At 42.3% G+C, this 13,400-nt stretch overlaps 1 protein-coding gene across 1 annotated transcript in view; it reads right to left on the bottom strand.

Annotated features, from left to right (window-relative positions):
• The window catches only part of ARHGAP10 (Rho GTPase activating protein 10), a 241,608-nt gene that overhangs the window by 91,130 nt on the left and 137,078 nt on the right, over positions 1 to 13,400 (bottom strand). Inside the window, exon 14 of the mRNA XM_090290426.1 lies at positions 1,006 to 1,080. Within this exon, the coding sequence (XP_090146552.1) occupies positions 1,006 to 1,080 (75 nt within the window). The remainder of the gene's footprint in view (positions 1 to 1,005; positions 1,081 to 13,400) is intronic.

The raw sequence follows: 13,400 nt of genomic DNA, 5'->3' as shown, positions 1-13,400 counted from the left end.
AACTGATGATGGGCAATTTTTTCCTGTGTTAACAGCTAAAAAAAAAAGGTGGGGGGGGGGCTGTTGCTCATTAAATCTTTAATTCAAACATACAAACAAACAACCCTATCTGTCACATCTCAGTTGATTTTATTCATCTTGGTTTCTGCTTCCTAAAAATGAGTCTTTGCTCCAATGCTTTAAGATGCAGACACAGTTAAATGCACTGATAGTATACCTGAGGGCATTGTTAAGATTGATTAATTAAAGTGAGATGTCAAATTAATTAACATTTAGCAAGGTCAGAATGAAAGGCAGGCCCTCAAGCCCGATGGGTTATCATCACTCTTCCAGAGGCCGTCTGCTATGGGGTGGGGAGAGCAGTGGGCACCTTACAGGTGGCACTGAGCTGACAGCAGTGTGTAAAGGAAAAGCGCTTTGTCATTCCCATAATGTCCGGGGTAATGAAATGAATTCACTTTCTGGCTTCCTCTGGTGAACAGTGCCAAAGAACACTGTGTTATCAGCACAGATGGAGCATGCATGGTTCTGGAGAAGAGCCTGGTGCAAACTACAAACAAGTCCCTGTGAATACCAATGAATCCCCGAGAACCAGACTCTTGCTGTCAAATGACAGTTTTGGATGCTCCATAAAAATGAGCGAGTCCCAGTGGTCTTGTCCAATCAAATATACTGTCAAGACTCTGGACAGCCGATTTGGAAGCCAAACAAATCACAGAGGCCTGACTGCTACTTTCCAATGAGAAGAAAGCAGAAAAAGACATTCGCCCATGAGCTGCATGCTTTTTTTTTTCTTCCAGTTCTTAGTAAGTCAAGAGAAAGTGGATAATCATTGCTGGTGTAAACACTAATCTACTTTTCTGAGTCAACTTGGAGAAAACTAATGTTAGGCAGAAGAAAAGAGTGGATTCACAAGTATGCTAGATGTGACTATGAAATATTAACTCATGACATTAATGAACATAAACAAATCATGCATGGAAAATGATTAGAAAAGAGGCATACCCATCAACATACTGAGAAGTCTCTGGACCTTTGAACTCACCCCCACAACTCTGTACAATCCTTGGTCATTTATACCTATTGGAAGAGACAATATGTTAGTAAAATACAAGACTGTCACATTTTAAAAGCTGTCACCAAACAGTCGCATTCAGATTCTTTGCAAACTCATGTTAGCAGCATTCCTGTTGACTATAAAAATAATGTTTGACAAAAGCAAGTGTTTAAGAGCTGGTTTAGTAGCTTGGTATTCATGAGTTACGGTTGGAAACTAATCTCATAAAACAATGTTCTGTGTGGACAAAATGTAATGAGTCGATGGTAATGAAATAAGTTAGTTAAGCAGTACTCGGGTATACGAATGTAATATGCAAAAATGCACAACGTTCCTGTTTATTTATTCTTGACATTTTTTCTTGAAAAATTTGAACCTTTTAAAAATAACATGGTCCTGATTAATACACAGGAAAAAATAAACATTATTTGGATGACATGAAGACCATAGAAATTCATTCAAAACTGAGGCAGAACTATTTTTGCTTTTAAGAGCTGTTAAATGCCCTGTCCAGGGAGAAACTGAAATTTCAAATAAGTCTCACTGCAAACTCTACATCCAAATAACCAAACCACTGCATTTTCTCTCTGAAGAGACCTGCAAAGTATCCCTGAGCACAGCAGACAAGAAAGGAAGGCAAGGAAATTTACTGCCAAAAACGTAGTTTAGTATGTCGAACACATGGCCTTGCTTTGATACTGATTTGATTAAACAGATTGTAAAAGGACTTTTGGAGGCAATCAGGAAACTCTGACTGGCATTAAGGTTATGTCAAAAATGTTTTTATTTTTTAGGTTACATACTTAAAGGAGTGACCTATGTTAGATTCACTTTAAGAAGGAGAAAGGAGTAGATGGAGCAACTGTAGCAATATTCTGGTAATTATTGCATCTGAGCCGCAAAACTATGGGAGTTCATTGTACCATTTCTACTTTCTTTTATGCTTGAAAACTTTCATCACAAAATAATGACTTCCACAGCACGTAACTCTCTTTCCTTCTTTCTCTCTCCAAAGGGTTGTAGCTTTCTACCTGTGTGTTAGATGCCTTTCATTCCCAGTTTCCAAAACAAAGCAGAACGACCCCAAAAGGGCCATGAGATTTGGCCATGGCAACGTACTTTCTTTTCACCTCCCTACCTGGGGGTGATGAAAAAAATATTGTACTAGAGAATCTAAAGAACTGGATTCAAATCACGGCTCAGCCACTCCTGCACGGAGATCTTGGGCCAGAGCCACCCCTGGGTCTGGGTGCTGCCCCTAAAGCTCACAGGCCACATCCTACTCCGCGAGCTGTGGTGGGAAGAAACAGCATGATACCAGCACGTGCTATTAGTCAGAAAGTGCTGCACACACAGAAGCTTTCACAATTCCTTGCAAAACTGAGTCTTTCTTCTTCTTCTTCTCTCTTTTTCCTTACTCTTTATATATATATATATATATATATATATATATAGCTTCTCAAATGTCCAATTTTCTGCTTGTTAGGGGCTGAACTGTGCCCCACCCCCAAATGCTTATGTTGAAGAGCTAATCTACAGAACCTTAGGATGTGACTATATTTGGAAATAATGTCTGTAAGGAGGTAATTATGTTAAAATGAGGTCACTGGAATAGGCCCTAACCCAATACGACTGGTAGAATTTTAAGATGAGGCCAGGACCCAGACCACGTGCACACACAGCAAGAAGATAGCCACCTGCAAGGCAGGGGGAGAGGCCTCAGAAGAAACCAACTGTGCTGGCCCCTTGATCTGAATTTCTAGCCCCAAGAATTGCAAGAAAATGAATTCCTGTTAAGTCTCCCAGTCTGTGGTACTTCACTATGGCAACCCCAGCAAACTGATATACCTTCTCTCTCAGTTACTCAATAGAGCTAAGAACCAGAAGAGCAAAGGCTAACCCTTCAGTCTAGACCAGTCTTTTCAGACGTTAAAGAAGCAAAGGAGCTAAGAGGCACCTCCTGATGGGGAATGCTCACTGCCTACAAGAGAGGAGAAAAAGGCAGGTCAGTTCTGCCAGGAATTGTAAAAAAGACAAAAAAATTCTCAAGGGGAGCAAAGACTGGGCTTCATTCCTTCCTTCCCCTAGAGACCTGAAGGCCATGGCCAGACACTTTAAAATACCAGAGGATTTTTCCCCAATACTACTCTAGTTAAGAGACCTAAAATCGTTTGACCTTGGTACCAGAAGCCAATAGAGCAAGTCATATTCTCTAGCCAAACAAACGTGACTCTATGAGAAGGGCCTGAAATACATGGAGAAATGAAACAAGGATGCTGCTTCAGCAGCAATAATCACTCTGGACTGGTAATTACTATCAGATGATTGATCAAGTTCAAATTCACCCTTCTGAAAGAAACAGAGTTCATTATGAATGCATAATAAAAGGTGCAAGGGGAAATTAATGCTACTCAACACAGCTGTTATTTTTTTAAGATGAAATTTAAATAAACCTTGTACCAAAGCATCTAGAAAGTAACATGTAAAAAACATACACTTAAATAGGGTGAGATTTGTTACATTGTTCTTAGAAGCTCTGGACTAAGAAAATTAGAACATATTTTATATCTATAAACACATACATTACACAAAATATATCAAATAAAGACATTTAAAGAATATGAACAACTCAATAGGCCAAATTATATCAGTAGGTTCAACATATTCTCTCCAGCTTCTCTTTCAAAGTTCCCTCTTTCAGCCAAAGGGATCATAATGTCTCATCACCAAGGATTCGTCGTCGGCAGCCGTCCGTCTCGAGAGACGATGGTGTAGCTTCTTAAGAGTCTATCTGCACCGCCGAGAATGGTTGTGCAGTCCGACTCGGGAGTGACACGGTATCTGTCTCCTCCCGTGTTGAATCGACATCTTGCGATGACGCTGGAGTGTCCTCTCCAGTGAAGCTGAAGCTACAGAGCCTGGGCAGGGTGATATGGAGGGTCTGCTGTTGCCCATGCAGCAGACCCCCCCTCTCTTCGCAGCTGAAGGGTCCAAGGGAAAGACGGAGTCAATACAGCTTGGCTTCAGGTGCGCCGCAGGAGGTGCCGGTGTTGACTACAACGTCAAACCGCCTTAGGGACTCCGGCTCCGGATTTTCTGTCGGGGTTTACTCCCCTAGCCTTTCCCCTGAAGAGGTATGCCACAAGGCAGCGGAGGTTTTTTGGAGTCAGAGTTTTCCTTCTCTGATGTGCCCTGACTGGAAGATCGAACCAGCGACACTTAGCTCGCAGGCCGACGCTCAATCCACTGAGCCAAACCAGCCAGGGCTAACCAAGGATTAGGATTTGGAAATTTCCTTTTGATTTTCCTCCCTGTCACTTTCTAAATTTCAATGGGTTAGTGTCTGCATTTTCTTTAAACTCAGAGTAACGTCTGCTTCTTTAACAGTCTTAAATGTGATACATACACATGTATTAATGCCCCCTTGCAGGAAACACAGACATCCACAATCCATTCTGAACATCACTCTTTTTTCTAACCTTTTATTTTTTAAACCACTTTGATTACCTGAGGTCTCTCCCATCCAATCAAGCCCAAACTCCTCAGCTGAACATGTAAGGCATAAAGAAATAAACGTGAGTTACTGCCTCGCCTCGCCTCGCCCACCTGCATTTACTGCGGACCGCTAGCCTTACTGACCCGCCCACAATGACCCAAGCATTCCCTCCCCCATGGCTACGTTCAGGTGGGAGTCTACTCCGGTAGGAATGCTCTTCCCCTTCTCTTTACAGGTTACTCATCTGTCAAATAGTCATCAAATATGTGGCAGGTGCTGGTCTAGCTGCCCTTGGAGCAAAACTAAAGTTCCATCCAGACCTTCAACCAAATAAAAATCCCATCTTTCTGACACCACAGTGATAGATAGTCCCTTATTCTGAACGTGACTCATTATTCCTTTTAACATTCAATAACATTTTAAAACTAACACACAATCTCTTATGCACAATTCTCCAAATCAGAAATCTGAATGCTTGACCGGACATCAGGTTTTGTGTTTGTTTTCTCCAATCCATGTGGATATTCACATTTCACCATGTAAAAACTAATCACCACGCCAAACTTATCTGGAGATGTTATGTACTGTACAGTATATGTCCCTTATTACCTTTTTCAAGTTTAAAAGAAAACCTAAACTCTAAAACACATTAGAATTTTCGGGTAAAGAACTGTGGACCTATGTTCTATGTACTCTCCCTAAATGCACAGATATGTTACCTGGAAAGACATGAGGTCAACTGTGTTTTTTTGTTGGCATTGTTTGTTTTTAGTAGTTCTCATGGGACCTTACACAGAATAGCTGGGTATAGAATAGGCGTGGGTAGGTTGCTTTGACTTAAAATTCATTTAGAGCTACAGATATAGATTGCACTTGGACCAGAAGAGACATTACAGTTAGAAAATGAAAACTTAAGATATCCAAGTTATTAAAACTTTTTCAGGATATCAAGGCCCAGTGGTTGGTATCATTACTACAACACTTTATAACTTTTAACAAAAAATTTGTCATCTGGTCAAAAGTGTTGACAGGTCAAAAAAACATTTTTTTTTTCTTTTAATAAATAAGATTGGTTCTGAACAGGAGAAAAGGAAAAGTAAGTGCTCTCCTCCACAGTGACGAGCAGCTGATGACAGATGTCCTGGGGAAAGTGAATAAAGTGAAATCAAATGTCTTTCCATCACCTGCCTCCCCACCCCTAACCTCACACCATGTGGTCACAGAGCACTACCCCCCCCCCCCCCGCCCCAGGTCTTCCTGCAGCAGAGGGTCAAGAAGTAGGAGCGAGGGAAGTTTCACCATCATCACCTCTGCCCTACTGTTTCCCCTCGGAGCCCGAACGGCGCCGGTGCCTATCCAGCTCCAGAAAACACCTGCGTGGAGATACTGACACCGTGGGCACCCAGAGGCCCTCGCAGGTGGGCTGGAGAAGCACAGGAGGAAATGAGATAATCTGAGGCGACAGAAGAATTAGACGCAAGAAGAAAATAAAACTTAACAGGGTTGAGAAATTCGGATAAACAAGAGAAGTGGAGGCAAAGATGGCAAGTGAATGCAGTGAAGAAAAGTGAAGAAAACAAAGTGGCAGTTAAAAGCAGCAGGAGGCAGAAGACAGGTCACTGAAACACACACACAAGAAAGACAAAAGGAGAAGAAAATGAAAGACAGGCAAAACTGGAAATACGCGAAGGTAACAGGCTAAAAATGGCACGACATTTCATTTCCTGTTAACTTCTTAGGAATCACTGACTGTTTACTGAAGACACAAGGTAAAATTAAAGAGAGAATTAAAGTTAAAAGAGAAAGCAACTTGGAACCAGCTGAGCCAAAGAGTCTTTCCTTTCCTTTCCTTTCCTTTTTGGCTTCAGAAATAGCTTCGGTACCTGATTGCGCAGTACTCTTAATACCCGGCATGGTCCTCCGCACATGGTATACATTTAACAAATGGATTGAATAAATTAGTGAATGAACTGAATAAATGAATAATAAATTGATGCTTGATTAGTAAAGGAATATGGAAAGAAAAATTAAGACAGAAAAGGTTGTAACTAGAAAACACAGATGTAACAATATGAAGGGGTGAGGCTCAAAGTGGAACATGAACATTTTCAATGGTCAGGCACACAATTATTATTAAAGGTTTTGCATGTGTGTGATTTTACAGAAATAAATGGTCAACTCCCATGGGTCTATAAACTAACATTTATTCAGTTCTCAACTAGTAACAAGCAGAGTGCTTGTCACAGAATGAGGAAATTGACCCATATTTGAGAAGGGAAGAAATCATTTGTTTGCATTTGTGCATGTTGACAACAGGGGTGAAAGGTCATTAATGTTCACGTTCACATTCACAGCCTTTTTACATCAAAGTCCACCACATGCTGACAAACGAGGTTAAGGGTGGAATGGGGTTGTTGCGAAAATTAATGGAGATAATGTTTCCAAAGCGTTTGCTTGAGTCTCAGATACCAAACACATTCAAGATTTAACTGAGCATGAAATTCAACAATAATATCAAAACCGCTCAGCATAATAAATACAAAGTCATCCTAACCAGGGCATGTCATCTACAGCCCACTGTCATAAAAGAAAGCACGTGCTGGAAACGGGGTCATTGTTTATTTAATAGGAAGGACTCATGGAAAATATAAAATTCCTGTTCACCAATAACATGTGGAATTTCTCCCCTGGATCATAATTATTGGGCAGCAGAGAGAAAAACATTACAGAGAGCTGCTATCAGTTGGGAACTAATCCGTGTTTTCCCTTCGAGAGTGCTGCTTCTGCTTTCACTTTTAGTTCAGCCTTCACAGCCTCTTCACGTAAATCCACTTCTGTCCCTTCTGGGCTGATGAATGGCCTCCCCAGCAGTGGGCCCTTTCTTTGAGGCAAGGGCTTGGGGTTCCATCACAGGGTCCTCCCACACCCAAACCAGCTAGAGGCTGAGCTCAGAACTCCAACAGCTGGGCACCTGAGGGCAGGTCTGCCCCTGCCTCTCCTTCCTAACCAATCTCCGTCAGAAAGATCAAAAAAGCAAAAGGCAGCTATCCAAGTCCAGGTCCAACCCAGTGTTTTTGGAGGTACTGATAATTTCAGGACTTTGCAGACACATCTAGACTTGACTCAAAGTCTCACCTCAAATTCAAGTCCAAATACAGTGCTCGGTTTATTAGCTTCCACCTTTGTATTTGGGTCAGAATGGGCTCTATGTATTCCCAATATTCTGTGTGACTGGCCTCGCCTCTGGTTTCTAACCCCCCCCAAGAGAAAGCATTTTTGCTTCGTCCTGGACAACCCCTAGACTTGTTGCTATTCCTTGTCCAACCACCCACGCCAGTGGGCAGGCAGCCTAGACTGGGCCTGCAGGAAAGCTACAGAATAACAAGGAGTTTCCTCTTTCTCTGTAACACTTGAGGTCCCAAACTGCTCCCAGTTGTCAGATCTCTAAGAGGGGCTCTAGCTCCGACACCTCCCATGTGCCCTTCAGCCTTTCCTCCCAGTGTGAACCGTAGGGAAGGCATATCTCACAGCCTCTGTGAAGTTACCCTTAACCTGTTCTGAACCTCAGACTCCTCACATGCACTGATAGTGTAATAAATAAGATATATGAGGGGGGACCCAAAAAACCTGGAGTGAACCTGGGGAGGCTGGGTCCCTTGTGCTACAGGCTTCCCCTAGCTAGGTGAGTTTCTAGGAACCCATCTGTGTCAGTGTACCCGCTGGCATTGTGGTGAGAGGCTGTGTTCAGCTTCAGTGCATTTTTTTGACTCTTTCAACGTGTCTGCCAATTTCATGACGGGTGATTTACGAGCACGTGCCCACACCACGCTGAGTGCTCAGCAGTTTGTGACCAAAAACAGCATGACCCCACGCCCCACCCTTCCTATTCACCCAATCTTGCCTTCTTTTTTGTTTCCCCAGATGAAAAAAGTCCTCAATGGGAAATGCTTTGCCCATGTGGAAGAGGAGAGACAAAAAACAGCAGGAGCACTAAATGGCATCAAAATGGACGAGTTCAAAAACTGGAGCAGTGGAAAAATGCCTCGACAGGCGTGTGGCATCAAATAGAGAGTACTTTGAAGATGCCTGGTTTGAACACGTAAGAATACACAGATTTTTATAAATAAATTCCATGTTTTTTTGGTCTCTCCTTGTATTTGTTCAACCACCTACTGAGTTTTATAGGGCTTGGGAGCTAGAGTACAAGAAAGACTTGGAGAAACATAATATGCTGCACATCAGGATTTAAAATCCTGTCAGGTGCGGATTCCCCAATACCATGCTGTCTGCCACTAAGAGCCTCCCCACGGTCCTGCAGAGAAGCTCGGCGAAGCAAGCAAACCTTCCCCGGGCTGACGGTGCACCTGCAGAGTGTATGGTGGGGATGCAGTGGAAGGAAGGAAGGAACGGCGTCAGCCCACAGCGAGATGGCACTTCAGAGACCCTTCAATCGGCCCTCTCCGCTTCCCTTTCCTGTTGTCTACAGTTTCAAATCAGCCCTGTTCTTTAACAATGCGCCGCCTCCTTATTCTTTTGTTCACCGTCAGCATCCTCAGAAGATCCGCCCGCAGGTTCTGCAGCTCGTCATGTGCGCCGCGGTTCAAAGTGCGGGCGTTAAAAGCTCAGTCTTCGATTTGAGTGTTAGTCTGCTGCTTCCTAGCTCTGAGACTTAACCAGTCAAACCATGCCTCTTCACTTCCGCGGCCCACGCAACACGGAGACATACGACTGTCTCACGGGGCTCCTGTGGGAACAGCACCTCAAGAAACGCAACCTGTACAACCCGGCTGTTTTCTAGCTTCTGGCCTTCACAACCACTCAACACATGGTCCTTCATTATTCTTCTTCCTCTCGCTCCCTCCACACAAAGATTCCAGAAGATTCCGCCCTTTGCTCCATTACCTTCTTACATCACCATCTACCAAATGTCTTTCTGACACTCAAAGTGTCGCCTCTCTGAAAATGACACCCACCATCTTTCTGTTGCCTTCATTCTACTTCCGACAGAAATGTCAGAAGTACCTAGAATTCAGGGTATCCAAAACCAGTCCATACTCCTCCCAAACCTCCTGCTCCTCTTGCATTCTGGATCTTGCCACAGATCTTCCTTGGCTGGAAGGCTTCAAGTCAGTTTTTACTTTTACTTTTCTCTTACCAGGCAACAGGTGGCCAGATTCTGTTTTTCTGCCAAGTCTCTCTTCTTATCCATCCCTTCTTTCCACTGTCAAAATGCCTTACTCTAAACCTCTACCATCTCTTACCTGGATTATTTCTGAAACCCAACAGCCACTCTACCTTCCATTTCCACCCCCAGCCGCCCCACCTCCATCACTTTCACTTCTCGTCACAGTCCTGAACACACTCCTGCTCAAGTCTGTCAGTGTCTTAGCTCCGCCTATAGGACCGAGGCAAATGCGCAGCTCAGCACTTGGGATCCGCCACACTGGCTTCAGCTGCTCATAGAGCTTCTTCTCACGCCTGTACCCCGCCCCCACGTACCTCTGCCAGCAACACCCCAGAGTGGGTGAACACCATCTCCAGCATCTCCCTCTGGAGCAAAGAGCAAGTTTACGTGCAATTTTGGAAAACAGAGATGGTGTCTCCATTGCCCACCATTATAAAAGTCAGGTTTCCTAAATTCAGAGTTTTCCTCCTATAGCACAACCTACTACATGTGCAAAGATCATCTGACCCTCTTTGCGGGGACCTAGAGAATCAGGACTCAAGGCACCCACACGAAATGTAATAGTCTGGCTATTGAGAGTAAAAGCTCTCCTCCTTCTCTGGTATAGGAGTTGTGTGTCTTCTACCAGTATCCATGAAACTATGCAGAATAATTCGTTCACATAAAAGTGACATAAAATTTCAAAGCCTTCACTGTCTTAACACCACACTGAAGCTAATCGTTAATTAAAGAAATCATAGCTCCACCATTTCCTGTAGGAAACCCCCAAAAGTGTTGACTAAATCCCATTTAACACGTGCATGCCCAGGAACAGGTAACTACTTCAGGAAGCTGGAATGGAGAGGACCGCTAAATAAAGGCATGTTTTATTTTCAGACTCATCACTCACATAGCTTAAATGTAAGTCATTACAAAATTGTACTTATGTAAATCAGTAGAAAGACTCAAAGTCAAGGCCAAAGTTGGCTGTTGGGTTTTGCAAGGCTCCTTCCATCCCTTCTGTCCAGAGATCAGAACAACAGAAAAGGCCTCATAGTGTCTCCCTGATGCTGTCTGCCTCCCCACCTCAGAGCAGTGGTGGCATCAAGCCTAAGGCAATTGCAGGTCATCTGAGAGGACCTCTTTTTTTTGGACAGTTTGAGATCACCTAAAAGCCACGGTCTTCTCACCAAGACTTTTTTCTTCACTGTCCCCCAACCACATTACTGCTCAAGTGTTTATAGGATGCTGAAAACCAGAAGGGTGAAAGCCAAACCAGTTAATTTGGCTGCTTGCTATGGGAGCCACATAAAGTTACTAGATACAGCACACCCAGGTGATATATTTCCCTACGTAAATTCCTCTTTTTTAAAAACTCAACAAAGTTACTCAGTGCTCCCAGACTCCAGACACAATAATGGCGCTACTGAACTATGACTGGCCTCACTTAATAGATTAATCTCTAAGTAAGCAACTCGCATTCACTGAGCACTCATGAGCCAATGCCTTAAGCATTCTTAACAACTCTGCTGAAGGAGATATCCCCATTAGCCCCTGTTACACACGATAAAAGCAGGACACAGAGAGGTGAAGTAACTATTATGCAATAACTTGGCTGCAGGGCTAATAAGTCTCCCAAACATGACTGATTTTGAGCCCATGCTCTTCACCGCTAGCTAAGAGCGCCTCAAGAGCCTCACAATGAAATGCCAGGGACCTGATCAGAATTTGAACGAAACACACAAAACCTAGCATGCCCACTCTGCAGCAAGACAGTTCAACCATTTGTCCCTATTAATCTTACTCAACCATTCATCTGGAAGCGAACAGCTTTGGAAGCTTATTTGTTCCTAAAGCAAGGAAGATTACTAATTGAGAAAATGAATAATCAGTCCCAACTCGCCTGGATTCAGTATTTCGGATTTGCATTTGCATTTCTGCAGACACCACAAGACTCTTCAGCTCCCTCCTACATAAGCCTGTCCTCTGTATCCACCCACACTCAGCTCACACCCATTACATTATGATTAAAAAAGAGACAGTGAGCGAAAAACTCTCGTTTACTTGCTGTAAATTTCCTGGGGACAGCTGTTCTTTATTTTCTTCATTTTGCACATAATCTGCCCTTGGCAATTTAAGATTAATGTGCAATCATGGTAAAATATATTTCACTTTGGGCATCTTCCCTCCCACAACGATTAATACTAAAACTACATTATTATCTTCTTCCAGGCCTATCTTGAGACCCAATACAATTCCAAAAATACTGTGGAAGCAGAAAAATAATCCTCAACCCAACTTTAGAAAGATTTTCCAAAAACTGAAAACTTTACTTTTCAAAGAAAGAGAAATTCACTTTTCCATGCGACAAATCTAAGACTGTCACATCTTAAGAGGTGGCTTCCTACTTCTAATCCCATGAATTCACAGCTTGTTACAAGGCTGAATCTGATCACTGACAGCTGGCCTAGACCAACATTTTAATGCCATACTCTAGAAATTAAAGTGAATGTTCAAAATATTCACATATGGAAGATTTTCTAAGGGAAACTTCATAAACAAAAGCGGCATACAGATTTAGTTTTAAATCACAATAACTATTTTAAAAATAGCAATCAAAGAAGGTTTTCAGCAAGAGTCTTACTTGGTGTTTGCATATTTCACAATGATGCACCTGAAAAGCTAGGAGTCATGCAGGTCCAGAAAAAGGCACTGGACTGGATATAGGAGGTGTTCCCTTTTTTGGAAGGGGAATTATTTACTTAAGAAATATGTACTGAGTCCCCAAGATTTAAATCCATAAAACTCTCCCATATGTAACATGATACATCTTTATATCGAGGTCTAAACTATTACCCAGGATTCAGAAAGATGCTGACAAATTAATGAAGCAGTAAAATCCAATCCTACATGTTATTTGAAACTACTAATTCCAACCACATATAGAAGAAGAAATTCTTCCAATAATTTTACACACTGTTGGAACTCATAATATTGCTAATGTGGCATTTTAATCAAATCTCTGAATACTCAAGCAAAAAGCAATTGCATACTGAGTGCTGACTATATAAGCAAGACATGGACTGTACTCAGAAATGAAAAGAGGCTAGCAAAAACTAAGACATTTTCTCCACTCCAAGGACAGAGTGGAGTTCCAGAAATAAGATAAATATATGAAATGTAATTAACAATACTATGCAACATAATTGTTAAAGAAGGAACACAGACATTTCACAATTAAAAGAATTCAGAGGAAGGACAAAAGAGGACATAAATACATCTAATGAGATGTCTACCATGTACAAAAATTAACTCATTTATCCTCACAAACATGCATGGAGGTAGACAGTATGAATAAAATTCCTAGTTATATTATTTTAGAAATTAAGGATCTGAGAGGTTAAGAATCTTCCCAAAATGCCTATCTTACTGCACCACTTTGGAGCTTAAACCTGACAACTCCTCAATTCACAGGAAGTAAACCTTCTTCAGACAAACAGAATGTCACCCTTCCTCCCATAATCCTCTCCTGTCATTCCTCTGGTCTTGCCCAATGACTATTTTTTGTATTGGGTTGGCCAAAAAGTTCATCTGTTTTTTTCTGTAAGATGGTTCTAGTAGTGCTTAGTTGTCTTTAACTCCATTCAAAACAATTTTGTTAGATGGTATTATGACAGCTGTCA

This window comes from Furipterus horrens, unplaced genomic scaffold (assembly GCF_987537825.1).
Source record: "Furipterus horrens unplaced genomic scaffold, mFurHor1.1.pri manual_scaffold_10, whole genome shotgun sequence".
Taxonomy (NCBI): domain Eukaryota; kingdom Metazoa; phylum Chordata; class Mammalia; order Chiroptera; family Furipteridae; genus Furipterus; species Furipterus horrens.
Note: the sequence above shows the minus strand (reverse complement) of the source record. Positions and strands in the feature narration are given on the sequence as shown.